The 17,123-nt window shown below is 39.3% G+C and overlaps 1 protein-coding gene across 1 annotated transcript in view; it reads right to left on the bottom strand.

The window, feature by feature from the left end:
• LOC122551927 (lymphocyte antigen 75-like) overlaps positions 1–17,123 on the bottom strand; it is a 138,564-nt gene that overhangs the window by 102,205 nt on the left and 19,236 nt on the right. The window contains exons 6-10 of the mRNA XM_043694497.1: positions 16,321–16,467; positions 11,808–11,996; positions 8,566–8,723; positions 5,624–5,737; positions 4,858–4,946 (exon numbers count right to left, since the gene is read on the bottom strand). Of these exons, the coding sequence (XP_043550432.1) occupies positions 4,858–4,946; positions 5,624–5,737; positions 8,566–8,723; positions 11,808–11,996; positions 16,321–16,467 (697 nt within the window). The remainder of the gene's footprint in view (positions 1–4,857; positions 4,947–5,623; positions 5,738–8,565; positions 8,724–11,807; positions 11,997–16,320; positions 16,468–17,123) is intronic.

The raw sequence follows: 17,123 nt of genomic DNA on the forward strand, positions 1-17,123 counted from the left end.
CTCCACTTTCAAGGAGCTATGAACCTGCACTCCAAGGTCTCTTTGTTCAGCAACACTCCCTAGGACCTTACCATTAAGTGTATAAGTCCTGCTAAGATTTGCTTTCCCAAAATGCAGCACCTCGCATTTATCGGAATTATACTCCATCTGCCACTTCTCAGGCCATTGGCCGATCTGGACCAGATCCTGTTGTAATCTGTGGTAACCCTCTTCGCTGTCCACTACACCTCCAATTTTGGCGTCATCTGCAAACTTACTAACTGTACCTCTTATGCTCGCTTCCAAATCATTTATGTAAATGACTGCAAGTTTTATCTGCTTTTATATTAGGGCTGTTGATCAGTTTTTAAACCAGACTTCTCTATCCATCTTACTTTTAGCACGAAAACACATGAATCATGAACTAGATATCTGCAGGTTATAATGTTTAGACTGGGCAAAGATAGCTGATTTCCTTTCTTCTAAGGGATATTAGGCAACCAAATAGGTTTTTAATAACATCATATCATCAGTCACAGATATTAGTTATTTTTTTAAATTCCAGATTTACTTAATTGTACGCAAGTTTCACAGCTGAAAAGTATGGATTCAAATTCACATTCCTGAATGAATAGACTGATGGCTAGTAAAATAATTACTGTGGTACACCCTCCTGTGGATGTCCACGCAAACGGGATGCGCCTAAGAATGGAGAGACACAGGTTCCTAAAGAATACTTTCCACAAGTTTTCACTCAATCTCTGCTCTCAATGTGGACCTTCCTCACCACAGAAAATGATAAAATAATCCAACAGTTATTCAGCCTAAGGCACAGTTCTGCATCCTTTCAAAGTCACTGAAACAGTGGCAATTACTATTCATGGAAGATACAAAATCATCCAAGCGTGCGCCAAAGTATTATGTACAAAGCAAACTGTGCTGCTTGTGATATGGACAATAGCTACAGCGCTGCTCCTTGGATGCTGCCTGAACTGCTGTGCTCTTCCAGCTCCACTAATCCAGGAGATAGCTACAGTGCAGTCTTTCCAAAAATAAGTCTTGTGCTTGACATATCCTTTCTAGATGTAAGTAGTTATGGGTTTGGAAGGTGCTGTCTAAGGATTTTTCATCAATATCTGTAGAGTATCTTGTAGATAGTACATACAGCTGTGACTAAGGTTTGTGGATGTGGTGCCAATCAAGCGGACTATTTTGTCCCAAATCATGTTGGACCTCTACTCATCCAGGCAGGTGGGCAGTATTCCATCATATCCCTAAGTTGCACCCTGTAAATAAGGGACAATCTTTGGAGAGTCAAGTATTGAGTTAGTTCCTGCAGTATTTAGAGTGTCTGACCTGCTCTTGTATAATTAAATATCTTCCCTCGGTAACTGCACCTTTCACTCTCCAAGGCTATGGTAAATGTGAGGCAGTTGTGATCACTTTCACCAAAGTGTTCTCCCACCACAAGATCTGACACCTGTCCTGGCTCATTGCCGAGCACCACTATAATTATGTTATGAGTCCAGTTGAATTTCTGGTTAATGGTAACCTCCCCCCAGCATATTGATAGTGGGGCATTCGGTGAGTGTCAAGGGATGGTGGTCAGATTGTCTCTTAATAGAGATAGCCATTGACTAGCATTTTTGCAGTGTGAATGTTACTTGCCACTTGTCACCCCAGGCCTGGATACTGCCCTGATCTTGTTGCATTTGAACGTGGACTGCTCAGTATCTGAGAAGTCACAAATGGTGAAGTCATCAGCCAACATCCCCATTTCTGACCTTAATATTATGTAGACAGACTGACGAGAGGAGAGGTAATTTGGATTTGGTGCTCGGCAATGAGCCAGGACAGGTATCAGATCTTGCAGTGGGAGAACACTTTGGTGAAAGTGATCACAACTGCCTCACATTTACCATAGCCTTGGAGAGTGAAAGGTGCAGTTACCGAGGGAAGATATTTAATTGGGGAAAAGGAAATTATGACATTATCAGACAGGAGTTGGGAAGTACAGACTGGGAGCAATTGTTCCACAGAAAGGGCACAACAGACATGTGGAGACTATTTAAGGAGCAGTTGTTGCGAGTGATGCACAAATTTGTTCCTCTGAGACAGGTGAGAAGGGGTAAGATTAAGGAACTTTGGATGACGAGAACACAGGAGCTTCTCATCAAAAGGAAGAAGGCAGCTTACGTAAAGTGGAGGAAGCAAGGATCTAACACAGCTTTAGAGGATTACATGTTTGCTAGAAAGGAACTCAGAAATGGACTGAGGAGAGCCAGGAGGGTGGACGAGAAAGGCTTGGCAGGAAGGATTAGGGAGAACCAAAAGGCGTTTTACTCATACGTGAGGAATAAGAGAATGATCAGGGAGAAGGTAGGGCCGATCAGGGATAGCGGAAGGAACCTGGGCGTGGAGTCTGAGCAGATAGGGGAAGCCCTAAATGAGTTTTTTGTTCGGTTTTCACACCAAGGAAAGGAAACTTGTTGTAAATGAAAACTTAGAGGAGCTGGGATACAGTCTTGACCAGATCAAGACTGATGAAGATGATGTGCTAGAAATTTTGGAAACCATTAAGATTGATAAGTCACAGGGATGCGAGAAAGGAGATTGCTAAGCCTCTGGCGAGGATATTTGCCTCCTCCCTCTCCACAGGAGTTGTACTGGAAGATTGGAAGGAGGCGAATGTTGTTCCACTTAATATGGAAATCCCTGGCAATTATAGACCAATCAGTCTTACATCCGTGGTCAGCAAAGTTGTGGAAAGAATTCTGAGGGATAGGATTTATGACTATTTGGTAAAGCACAGTGTGATTAAAGGCAGTCAGCATGGCTTTGTGAGGGGCAGGTCATGCCTCACAAATTTTATTGAGTTCTTTGAGGAGGCGTCAAGACAGGTCGACAAAGGTCGAACAGTGGATGTGGTGTATATGGACTTCAGCAAGGCATTTGATAGGGTTCCCCATGGTAGGCTCATTCATAAAGTCAGGAAGTATGGGATACAGGGAAAGATTTGGCTATCTGGATTCAGAATTGGCTGACTGACAGAAGGCAGAGAGAGTGGTTGTGGATGGAAAGTATTCTGCGTGGAAGACAATATTGAGCGGGGTCCCACAGGGCTCTGCCCTTTGTAGTTTTTATAAATGACTTGGATGAGGAGGTTGAGGGGTGGGTTAGTAAATTTGCAGATGACACGAAGTTGGAGGTGTCATCAATAGTATAGAGGGCTACTGTAGGCTGCAGCGCGCTATAGACAGGATGCAGAACTAGGCTGAGAAATAACAGATGGAGTTCAACCTGGATAAATGCGAAGTGATGCATTTTGGAAGGTCGAACTCAAATGCTGAATATAGGATTAAAGACAGGATTCTTGGCAGTGTGGAGGAACAGAGGGATCTGGGTGTGCAAGTACATAGATCCCTCATAGTTGCCACACAAGTGGATAGGGTTGTTAAGAAAGCAAATGGTATTTTGGCTTTCATTAACAGTGGGATTGAGTTTAAGAGCCATGAGGTTTTGCTGCAGCTCTACAAGTCCCTGTTGAGACCACACTTGGAATATTGCCTCCAGTTCTGGTCACCCTACTATAAGGAAGATAGAGAGGCTTTGGAGAGGGTGCAAAGGTTTACCAGGATGCTGCCTGGACTGGAGGTTTTGCCTTATGAAGAAAGGTTGAATAAGCTCGGACTTTTCTCTCTAGAGAAGGAGAAAGAGAAGAGACCTGATCGAGGTGTACATAATTATGAGGGGAATAGACAGAGTCAATAGCCAGAGACTTTTCCCCAGGGCAGGATTGACTGGTATGAGAAGTCATAGTTTGAAGATATTAGGAGGAAGGTATAAAGGAGACATCAGAGGTAGGTTCTTTACGCAGAGAGTTGTGAATGCATGAAATGCGTTGCCAGCTGAGGTGGTGGAAGCGAAGTCATTGGGACATTTAAGCAACTGCTGCACATGGATAGCAGTGAGTTGAGGGGTGCGTAGGTTAAGTTACTATATTGTACATTAGGATTAAATCTCGGCACAACATCGTCGGCCTAAGGGCCTGTTCTGTGCTGTACTTTTCTATGTTCTAAGGTCATTGATGAAGCAATTGAAGATGGATGGGCCTAGAGCACTACCCTGAGGAACATCTGCAGAAATGTCCTGGAGCGGAGATGACTGGCCTCCAATAACCACACCATCTTCCTATGTACCAGGTATGACTCCAAACAGTGAACAGTTTGCCCTTGATACCACGGATTCCAGTTTTGCTAGGCCTCCTGATACCACATTCAGTTGAATGCAGTCTTGACATCAAGGAACTATCACTCTCACTCCACATGTGGAATTTAGCTCTTTTGTCCATGCGTGAACCAATGCTGTAATGAGGCCAGATGTGGAGTGGCCTTCATGGAACCCAAACTGGGCATCACTGAGCAAGTTATTGCTGATAGCATTGTTGATGACATCTTCCGTCACTTTACTAGAGAGTAATTAGTTGGATTTGTTCTGCCTTGGGAAATTTTCCACATTGTCAGGTAGTTGCCAGTCTGGTGACTGTACTGGAAGACCTTGGATAGGGGGAGAAGTAAGTTCTGGAGCACTAGCTTGCACTGCAACTGGATCTGAAAGCATATTTCCACTTCTCACATTATGTTCCATTGGTGTGTCAAGGAAGACAAGAGAGAGAATTTTTCTACAAAGTCTGAGCAGCTGACAGTGCAAACAGAACTTTAATATAGTATATTCCTTAATATTACCAGCTAAAACAAATTCATACCATTCTTAAAAAAATATACTTTAGGCATATTCCAATATTGTGTTTGTAATGAGAATGATCATAAACTGCAATGATCTCCTAAAAAGTAGAAAATAAATTACAAGAATTTGTACCTGTTTTGTATTGTAAGATGACATTTTGATTCAAACTCAACTTCTGTTGAATCAAGTGTGTAGCAGTAGCTACCATGCCTTTTCCAGTTCTTAAAAAGGAAGAAGATTTAGTTGGTTCAACTTTTAAGAGTCAAGGATGTACATTAGTATTTAAAACAAAATGTCTTAATGATTTATATTTATGATGCATAAAGTATTAAAAAGGTCATATATTAGCAAGTATTTATTTACCACAAAGCTCTATAGATTTATAGTAAATTAATTTGAAATAATGCTGTTTTTGTAAGTTTTCTCCCCATTCTTATTTACTGTAATCACACGTTATAAGCTGCAAGAGTAGATTAATGTAGCTTTGTTCCAAGACATCACCCAAAACATCTTAAAAGATCAAAACCTGAAGAATTAAAATACAAGCACCAAGTCAGGATTCACCAGCCTTTAGACACAGGATGCCAGTACAGCTAATGTAATGGTGTGGAGATAGACTAATCAGTTAAAATCAAAAAGATGTCATCGAGTCAAACATTATTCAATATATTGTTCAGTAACAGACTGAATTGATTATACTAAGAACAAAATGTACTTGTTAGCTGAGCTTAGGTAAAACAAAAACTTCATAATACTGACCACAGCTGATATGTCTCAAAAACAAAATTTCACTTAATTTAACCTAGGTTTAAAGCTATAACTAAATAGAACATTTCAAGGCTAACCTAAAAAGAACCAGGTAGGCACAGCATGAGTTACAATAAGATAATACAATTACCTCATCCTGTGGGCATCCTACATCAGACCAGTCTGTTTTATTCAAGGTCCTGCCTTGCTTCTTACATACGTATGATAGCTTGCTGTCACATTCTGAAATCTTCCATTGACCCAACTGTGGGATCAGAAAATTCAGAGATTTTATCATCTATACATGATCAAAATCTGAAAAATAGAGAGAGATACAACTACAAAGTTATGAGTCACCAGCTAATAAACACAGGGTGCTGGTATATAAGTATATCTAACAAAATGGATAGACTAATTTGATAAAAATAAGAAAAGGTGCCACCCAGTTAGACATTATACAATGCAGACTTCAGTAAACAGACTGAATTGACTCCATCAAGGATGAAACTTAATTGTTTAAGAACAAACAAACTTCCTTAGAATTCTTAGACTGCACTTTCTAAACTCTAGAGCATTTTGATTCAGAAGGAGAAAGGCAACACATATGTGGAAACGCCACCATCTTCAAGTTCTTCTCCAAGCTACTCACCATCCTGACCTGGAAATATGATCACCTTTGCTGAAATTCTACTTCAACATTATTCCCTGGTTCTAGGCTCCCTTAGCCAGGGGAAACATATTTCTTTCATTTCCACTGTTGACCCATTCAATGTTTTGAATGTTTGAATAGACCATTCTCAGTCTTCAAAATTCAGAGAATACTCAGTCTTCCTAATCTTTCCTCATAGGATAATGCTAACCTGCACTGAGTACTCGAGGTGTAGCCTCACAAAGGCCTTAATATATCACAGAGTCCAATACAAAAATCTTCCTGCAATAAAGATGCCCCAATATACCATTTGCCTTCATTGCTTACTGCATTTGCAAATTAATGACTCATGAATAACGACATCCAAATCCTTTTGAAGTTCACCATTTAAAGATTATATTTACATATTTTTGACTGAAGTGGATAACCTCACATTCCTCCACATTGGATTCCATCTGTCAAATGTTTCATTCGTGTAATAACCTCTCCAAATTCCCTTGAAATATCTTTGCATCCTCCTCACAACTTCCTTCTAGTTTAGTATCAGCTGCAAATTTCAGACTGGAAATGTGTGACCAGTGGGGTCCTACAAGTATCAGTGTTTGGGACTCCATTAGTCAGACGTATCCAATCTGAAAATGTTCCATTTGTTTTTAACATTTCTGTCCATTAACCAGTTCTCATTCCATGCCATTATACTTCCTCAGTCCCATTTGTTAACCTCTTGTGTTGGACCCAATGAAAAGCTTTGAAAATCTAAAGATACCATATTCACCAGTTCCCTTCCATCTATTCTGATTGTTATATCCTCAAACTGCAAGTTTGTTAAACATGGTTTAACTTTTATAAATCTGTAATGACTGTACTCAACCCTACCAGTTTTGTTTTCCCAAAGTATTCTGTTATTGCTCCAGATTCTAGCAATTTGCTGATGCTTGAATTCAGGCTATCTGGTCTGTTAATCCGCTTTTCCTTCTTAAAAAGTGGGGTTAAATTTGCTACCTTCCAATTTGCAGGAACCAGATGGAGGTTAGAAAGGTGACCAACGCATTTATAATCTCAACAGCCACCTCTTTCAACACAAACATAAAATCATTGGGTCCAGGGGTTTATCTGTTTTTAGTCCTATTTAGTCCCATTAGCATTTGCAAGTCGTCCAACACAGGTACTCAATAAATATAGTGTGACCCAATCTCCAAGCTCCATAAACTAGACAGCTCAACCACCATTTATTGTCCATCCCTAGATCTCTTGAAAAAGTAGTCATGAATTGCCTTCCGGAACAGCTACAGTCCATTTGCTGTGGGTAGATGCACTATGCGATTAGGGAGGGTTTTAGGAATTTGACCCAGTGACTCTGAAGGAACAGTGATATATTTCGAAGTCATCATAACTTGCACACACTTTTCCTCACATTGTAACCCTTCTTAGAGTCCTGGGACCATCTGGATCAGCGATATCGTTCAGTTGGATAAGCTTTATAATCAGCTCCATCTTGTTGTCATGCTCATATTTTCTAGTCCTTAATATGGGCTGGGACTATGCAGGGACTACTTGTCAAATAGTTGGCATTTTTCATACAAAACTAAAAATTGTTCAGTGTTAGACATAGTTGGAACAGAAAATTTACCATTACATTCACATAACCAAAAATGTTATAACTTCAAACACAGCCTCATAGTAATGGAGAAAGCAAAATACAACACTCAACACTCCTGGATTAGTCTGCTAGTATGACTGAATTACCACCGAGCCTAAAGTACTATCACTAAACCCAGGCTCGGATTACTATCTGATAAGATAATGGCTGGGACAGCCAAGATTTTCACCACTGTTTAAGCTGGGCTATTTCTTAGGGTGGATGTAGAAAATCAGCTAGCTATTGTCACAATGGGCCACAAACCAGCTGCTTCTATTGTACTCACATGGGAATGTACAAAGGGAAAGAAAACAAATATTGGTGGGTCTGGAAGAGTATACCATTGTTTTGCTGTTAACCTGCAAAAGGAGGAAATGCTGGTTTACCGAATATCATCAATCCAAATAAAATGAAACTGTTAGTTGGTATTTATTAAGAGGAATGAAAAGAGAATTTGCACCAAATAATATTTACACTATCCATTGTCCATCCTCAGCTTTTCACTGCCCAGTTCATAGAAGACCTCAAGTGAAGTTTGCGATCTGTTGAAGGGAACAATCCATTTGGAGTGCACAAGAGGAGGGAAGAAGGGAAATTATATTTGATGGTTCAGGCAAATAAACTGCCTTGAGGACATGTGGAAAAGACCCGGGTGAGCCAACATCTGAGGCCTCATTGCAGATGTCAGGACCTTTGCAACCTACTTTTCCACCAAGATTCAAAATAAAAGTTTTAACAGTCTATTCCCAAATGAAACAAATGCACTTAGATGAGAGAACATAGAAGCAACTAGTCATTTACTTGCCTTTCCTCCATAGGACACACAGTGTTCAGTAGTATTGCAGGGGATATTAGGTTGAGCCTGGTCCCAGTAAGTGAAGGTCACAGGAGATCCATCTGACCACTTGAACAAGGCTGGGAACTGGTCACTTCTTAATCCAGTCCATATTTCATAACTGTAAGCTAAAACAGAAACTTAAGTGACAATAGCTAGGAAAATTCAATGAGATTAATTTGTACAAATATTTCACAAAAATAATCCTGGGATTACATTTGGAATAGTTCAAATAGCTATTGGATTTTAATATTTTCAGGTCAGATTTTAACCTGGAATTATTGTGACATATGTTCAGTGATGAGATTGTATCAAAAGATCTAAATTTTAGACATCTGAAAGATGACAAGGAAATACCCAAGTCTTGTGAAAAAGAGCTAAATGTCAAAAATTGGCATGCTGTAATTTTAATTTACTCTGTAGAATTATAATTTTAAAAGTGTTGACATTTACAAAATAAGTTGCACTATTTTTCACATTTAAATGAGCACAAAACCTGATGCAGGAAACTAGTATGACAATATAAAATTAAAGAGACAGGAACACTTTCTGAATTTCAGCATTGAAAGGTCAGTAGTAAGCATGTTCACAGATAAGTGCAGTATTTACAAAATGCAGACACTTAAGCAGTCCTTGCCTGCATGCAGCAAGACCTGGGTAAGTTTCTGGCCTGGGGCTGATTAGTGGTAAGTAATAGTTACATCACAAACGTTAGGCATAACCATCCAACCTGACAGAAGAATCTAACCATCTATCTTTGCCAGTTATTAGCTTTAGCACTTCTAAATCACCAGTCATCCAAATAGGAGTTGGGTTTGGGTTGGTGGAGAGGGAACTGTGCAGTGATATTTCTTCAGAAGCTTGAACTGAAGCAGCTTTGGTGACAAGATTTCTGTGGCAAAAAATACTCCCATCTCTCCAAAGCTTGTCCAACATCACAAAGCACATGAACCACTTTTCCCGTTTGCCTCAATGATGAGTTTGAGTTGTGGAAGTGCATGGTATACACTACAATGTTGGGATAATGTATGGAGTAAATATTTTATAAGGTGGCATATGGGGAGGTGCCACTCAGCAGACCACCTGTTTAACAAGGTGTTGAAGTTCAAGTATTGTTGGGATTGCATTCATCCATTTATAAAAATGGTGATTCACACTATCCTTCAAAAGATATTTATCAAAAACTTTTCTCATTAAGGTTATGTGACTGATCATTACTCAGTCTAACTCTACCTTCCTTCATAAACCAAATGATACAACATCAGCAGTTTTCCAAATCAGCTTGTAGCATCCCGATAGCCAGAAGACCAACCATTTTCTTTCTGGAAACATATTCCTTCTGAAATCTCTCTATTGCTTTCCTGAACATCTCCCACAACTCTAACACAAATTTATCTTTAAAACAGTCTTAGTCTACTTCTGCCAAATCACTCTTAGAAAAAGTAGGCCTTTTCTCGATTTCAAGTGTAATAGCTGGTCTTTATTCCTCTTCATAATGCAGTTAGGTTTAATTAGTTATGATCAAAATAGTCCCCTACTGATATTCCTTTCGCTTGTGCAGCTTCATTTCTTAAAGTAAAATCAAAATTCCTCTCCTCTTATTGGGATTACTTCATTATGGAAAATAAGATTTCTTGATGCACTTTAAGAATTCTTCATTCTCTACATCTTTCTGACTAATTTCATGCCAGTAATCTTGCAGTATAAACCCTTCAATTATTGCAATACTATTTCTTTATCAGCTATTCACCTATATTTGCTTCACTTCCTTCAAACTGACAGCTTGGGGGTCTAATGTATAGTCTCAACAGTGTATAATCACATTTCTGCTCTTCAGTTCAACCCATATGGCTTCATTTGATGTCTGCTTGCACCATTTGCTTTATTCACGAGGACACTTGCCTTGAATTATGCAGCACTGATCATCAAACACCACCTTTGTTGTCTACTTTCTGTTTTCTCTGCCTTTTATGCTCATTATTAATTCAGTCTTCTATTTTCAGCTTTGTAGCTCTTCCTTCTGAATCTACACTCAGGTTCCCAACTCTCAACTCCCCTATACATTAGGGCCTCCCTTAGAGTCAGAGAAGTGGAACTCTTTATTTTCAAGAGGGTTTTGAAAGGGAGAAGGACAGTATCCAAGGAATTAGCAATTTCTCCAAAAATACAACATGCACTGAAATTTCCATCTCAAGTACTTGTTTATGTAAATTATAGGCTTAAATAAACATAGAACAGTACAGCATAGGAACAGGTTCTTCAGCTCACTGTGTCTGTGCCAACTATAATGTCATTTAAACTAACCCCATCTCTGCCTGCACATGGTCTGTATCCCTCTATGCACGTTCTTGTGTCTGTCTAAGTACCTCTTAAACCTTGCTGTTGTACCTGCTTCTACCATCTGCATTCCAGATACGTACTATCCTCTGTATAAAATAACTCACCTTGCACCTCCTTTAAATTTTCTTTCTCTCACATATGCTCCCTAGTATTTGACATTTCCATCCTGAAAATAAACTGACTATAAACCTCATCCATGCCTCTCAAATTTTATATACCACTTTCAGGTCACCCTTTATCCTCCACACTCTAACAAAAACAAATTGAAATTTGTTTAACCTTTCCTTGTAGCTACTACACTCCAATCCATGCAATATCCTGGTAAACCTCTTCTGCACTCTCTCAAAACACACCTCCACATCCTTCCTATCGTGTGGTGACTAGAACTATGCACAGTACTCCAAATGTGGCCTTACCAAAATGTCTTGTACAATTGCAAAATGACTTGTCAACTTTTACACTCAATGCCCCGAACAATGAAGGGAAGCATGCTGTGTTTTATTTACCACTTTATCCACTATGTTGCCACTTTGAGGGAGCAACAGACTGAGACTCCCAGACCTCTCTGTATATCAATGCACCTAAGGGTTCTGTCATTTACTGTATACTTTCCTCCTGCATTTGACCTCCTAAAAAGCATCACCTCGCACTTGCCCAGATTAAACTCTGTCTGCCATTTCTCCACTTAACTTTCGATATCTTTCCTCACTATATAAATTGGGTTATTCTTTATGGTTAGTTTCTTGACAACAGTTGGCTTTTTGAAGTTGATCAACTTTTACCACCTTCCCAGAGTGATATAAAATATATCTCTGTTCAGATTTAAATTAGGTACTCTTACTGCCTGGATAACGATTAGAGTTTGCACTTACCTTCATGAAGCTTGCTGACAACCAGCTCCACATCTGCTAATGAATGTATGCTGATGAGATGACTTTCATTGGATTTACAAGAACTATCTGCATCATCCCATTTCAAATCTTGTCTGTTCATATAATAGCAGAAGCCATTATATGCAAGCCAGCCAGCTTCACATTCTGTACTGGAGTACTTCCATGGATCTGAAGAAAGTAGTCATAATAAATTGGAGAGAGTTTCATATATTAACTTCTACATTATTCTATGTAATTTCCTTATTTTATATTATTTCCTTTGTAAAAGGGAAAATTGGCATTGGAAAACAGTAGGGTAGAACCGTTTCTCATGGTGTTCATGTTACAGATATAAACTTTGGTGCACAACGTTCTGATAAGCACCAACCCAAAACAGATTCTGGCCATTTGTTAGCTATACGCAAGAGGTCAAAGAAATAAGGGATTTTGTGCAGTATTTAATGTAATTCCATGGGGCATTTAATGAGGTAGCTGGGTGGCAGATGGGAACCCCCCCTATTCTTCCTGCTTCCACCCTGTTGACGCTTGAGGTTCTTGTGGGAAATTAATACCATGGCAATAACCCAGCAGTGATTGGGGAGGGTTTCAGGCACATGAAGCAGCTGTCTGTGTGGTCACTTGCAGGTTCTTAGGGGTTCTCCCATGAGGGATTTGGCCTCAGAAATGCAGCAACTCAGAGTCCCTTCTCTGCCCTTTCTGCAGGCCTTGCCTTCTTTCAATCGGCCCACAACCTCGCCTTTCCTTTGCTCAACTCTGTATTGCAATCTGACAACAAGTCTAGAAGGGCTCTAGTAGTTTATGATACACGCAAGGACTAGGTTGAACAGGCAGTCACCATTTCCTTCCTAGTGACACGGCCATAGAGACAGCTCTGGCCTCCAACTGCAAGACCTATTCTGAAAAGGTGAAATGGGGCTTCCATTATGTCTACAGATAGCAGATGAAGATGGTCAGCTCAATTAAATGCCACCTCTGGTGTCTGTTTAAGAACATGGACTAAGAATCAGTGATTTTCGCAGGCCTCAAATTTTCCGTACTTATTTCCTGGATCTAAGCTTTTACAGTGAGCACAACTTTAGAGAGCCAGGAGGAACTGGGGTTCACGCAGTAGCTTCTAGTAGTCATGTTCAACCCTTTTTCTACAGTTCCTTCCCTCCTGTGGGATTTACTTGAAGGTTCAGCTGTCTGTGGATGTGGATCACCAGGAATATTTTGAATACAAATTTTTTTTGATCCTTGAGCCATCATCTTTGGGTGCAGAAATTGTTTGCATATTCATTGTGCTTCTGACAAGAACTAAGCATTAATAGCCAATTAAGTTTATTGGCAAAAAATCCATGAAAGAACAAAGATTTTATGACTGGAGCAAATTCCAGAAAATAAAAATCTAGCTTTGTAAATTTTAAATATACAAAATTCTGAAAATTAAAAAAAGTGATTTACTTTGGCACTGGGGAACAGGAAATAAAAGAATCTTTAAAATAAAGACTAAATTAAATCAGAATGCACATCCAGCGGTCAATGTATCACGATTTTTAATGAACTTGTTTAGAATACTAAATGGGTCAGATATTAGCAATACAATAAGTGTTATTGGTTCTATTTTATTTATGTAACTGATGGCTCAGTGGTTTGATGTTACCCCAAACAATAATCCCGTCAAGAATCATTTAAGAATCAATATTACCAAGTGATGAAGTGGACTGGTCAAGCAGCTGGTTGTTGCATGACAGTAGCACATGACTTGACTTTGCACATGATGCATCACATGGCAGGCCACCAACACTGGAATATTTGAAGAAGTGCCAAATCAAAGTCAAGTATTACCATAAATTGAAAGCAATTTACCTTGGCAACAATGTACATCATTAACTGGATGGTTGGAAAAAACAAAGGTAATTTCTTGGCCTCAAATACATGTGTCCAACTTTATGGATCAATTTTGTGATAAGTCCATTCATACAAGTCATGCAATGTCAGAACTCCAGAGACATGGCAAGATCACTGGAATTTTCAGTCTCTTGTGGCATCAAACTTGGGTTTTTCAAAAGGGCACATCCTCACAGTCTAAATGAGACATGGAGGGGAAAAGGAGGGAGGAAATATAGACTTGTATCACTTAAAGCAACCAACCATACCCAAAGAAACAAGTTAGTTATGTAAATATAATTAGACTGTGTGCCTTAGGTTTAGCTTAGGCTGGCCAGTCTTCAAGTCTCCGGTAACCCAATAATTAAATGGAAGCACAGACTACTTTTGGGAGGGTCAAGCCTTGGCAGAATTGTTTAAATGGTTATACTCACTCCTGCCCCAGTTCCATCAGGTGCCATTCCAACACACCACCACCTCCCAGCTCAGAGGTTGATAAACAACTCACCACCGTTCCTCCTTCCTACCAGTAGCCCATTTCACAGTTTCTACCTCATCCTGTTCTCCTCAAAATCACTTCACAATCAACAAACAGCCATGACTGTCAGAATTACATCCAGACTGGGAACATGCTGGGGGACATATGTCCTCATGTTAAAACTGCACATCATTAGGGGAAAGCTGATTATCTAACTTTCGGAACAAAATCTCTTTCCTACTTACTAAACATACCCCTGTCAAGATTGAGGCCAAGGGTTCAATTTCATATGTTAATTTACAAAAGAAGCGAAGCTGACAAAAAAACAAAACATTTAATTAGGTGAGACATATGGAGAAAGTTTGCAAGCTCTGAAGGTGCAAAAGCAAATCTAAGCCAAGAAAAAAATCTGGCAGCACTGATGTTAAAACAGGATTGTCTGAGCAACCAGAGTAAAAAGGCAATTGCTTCACTCCTTTTTGATGTTTAGAAGACGGTACAAAATAAAAGTTGTGGAATCTAAACCAAAGTAATTGACTAAGTACAACAAAGTGGTGAAAGATTTCACCAAATAAAACACACATTTTAAAAGGTTCAAAAGCCCCAGATTCTGGTTGTAAGTTTGGGAGCACAGAGCCTGTCTGAGAGAATTAAGAAGATTTACCACATTGACAGAAGAGGTTTCTCCTCATTTCAGTCATAAATTTTTCATGCTTTATTTCGAGACTCTGCCTTCCCTGGTTTTAGATCCCTGCCAGAGGAAACATCTTTCTCAGTCTACTCTATCCATCACATCTAAAATGTTGTAAATTTATGAGATTGTCTATCATTCCTATAAACAAGAGAATACATAGCTTTGGTATCCTCAAAGATAACGTGGGGTGAGGAGAGCGAGTATACCTGCATTCAAGTCCTTCTTGCTCCAGTAGTGTGTGTAATAACATCAGCGAAGAGGCGGATTAGAAAAATATCTTGAACAGTCCCATCACCAAGGAGTAACTCTGGTGAGCCTGTGCTGTACTCCCACTATGGCAACTATACCCTTTCTTAGAGGAGATGACCAGAATTGCACACAACACACAAGGTGACTCATCATTGTTCTCCAGAAGTGAAGCAAGACTTCTTTGGTATGGAACAATTCCTATCACCATACAGCTATTCACTGGACATTCACTGTTCCCTTTCATTCCAAACCTCCTGTAATTTCAGCAGTGGCTACTGATCCCAGTGAGATGCATCCAATTGGCTCTCTGCTCAGTTAGACAGACCTCCCAACTCATTAAATTTAGATAGAGTAAGCCAGCAAAGCTGGAGGTGGGGTCCTCTCCAATGCACCAGCTATGCACTATCAATATTTACCCTTAGCATGCTATTCAACTCATTATTACAAGGAGACTGTTACAATGAGTACTCCTGATGCTTTCCATTATTTTACTAATCTTGCTCATCTGTATAATTCTCTTTCAGAGAATGATAGTCTTTTCTTCCACCAACACTAATTCTCCCACATCACTGACCAATATGCATATTATTTTCAAGTGCAACTTTGCTTTTTGAGCCATGATCAGCATAATGTATAAGACATACTTTTGTTTTTATGAACAGTTGATTAATGCATTTAAAAGATGAGAAACGTGCAGTTATTTAGTCCCACACAGGCCAAGTGCTCCTAAAGCTGACCACGCTTATACACACTTCTCCCTATAAAGTGGATATTTCTCCCTTTCCTGAATCTTGGGCCAAATGATTATTATTGGCAAATCAAACAATGAAATAATTATAGAATAATTAATTCAAAACATTCTGATGAGGTTAAGTTGCTAACAGTTTAATTTATGTTGTACATGTAGAGTTGGTTTGCCGTTGGTATACAAAGTTAATAACGCAATCCTAAAGTACCTCATTGGCGAGGAGATACTTTGGGAATATCTTGAGTTGAGTCAGTAATAAGTTCAAGTTTTGCTAATGTTGTAATAATCCCACTCTATGTCTTTTGTATAATTACTTCAGTGGAAATGCCAATTACAATAGTGCAAATAGATGTGTTCTGAGCAAAAAGGTAATTGAGAAAGAACAAGAGATGAGCAGTAATATAAACATGAGGAATTCATTTCACAAGGGAGAGAAAAAGCAAATGACACTTACCAACTGACTCGTGCCTTCCCTGAGTGAATGATTTCTTGCATGCATATGGTAAAGCAGCTTCACAGGGACTAACTTGCCAGTGACCATCAGAATCAGAGTTCATTGTAGCACAGCTTGATTCCTCAAGATGATACAGATCAAATGTATCTAAACATAATAAATTATAAATTTGCAGCTCAGACATCTCATCATTTTCAGGGAATAACTATTTTAGTTGGTTTAATTTGAGGCATTGGTTGCTTAAATGCGTATTACATTCTGCATCTTGAATAAAATGATCAGTTCAATTTTATTCATTGACCTCATGAGCTGAATGAGATGGTCAGTATGACAGACATTATACAAGAGATGCGCACCAAAAAAAAAAGACAACAAGGAAAAAAAAAATCATCTCAAACGGGAGATCAAAATAGCAATTTGAGAATAACAGAAACTGAATGATCTGGAAAGCGGGGATAAAGAAAGGAAAAGGAGAGTAAAGACAAGAGATAGAAAGGGAAAGGGCAGAAAAATGTTAAAACAAAAAAAGGACCTTTCATATAGTCCCCATTAAAACCATTTTTACTTGTAAACCAAAACTGATCTAAATGTATGGTTTTGTTGTGAATTGTAACAAGGATCTGCACTTAGACTATAAGCACTGAAATCTCTTAGGAGAAAGTGAAGACTGCAGATGCCGGAGATCAGAGTCGAGAGTGTGTGGTGCTGGAAAAGCACAACAGGTTATGCAGCACCAAAGGAGCAGGAGAATCAACGTTTCGGGCAGGAGCCTTTCATCTAGAATGAAGGCGGAGACATAAATT

Source organism: Chiloscyllium plagiosum, chromosome 7 (assembly GCF_004010195.1).
Source record: "Chiloscyllium plagiosum isolate BGI_BamShark_2017 chromosome 7, ASM401019v2, whole genome shotgun sequence".
Lineage (NCBI taxonomy): Eukaryota > Metazoa > Chordata > Chondrichthyes > Orectolobiformes > Hemiscylliidae > Chiloscyllium > Chiloscyllium plagiosum.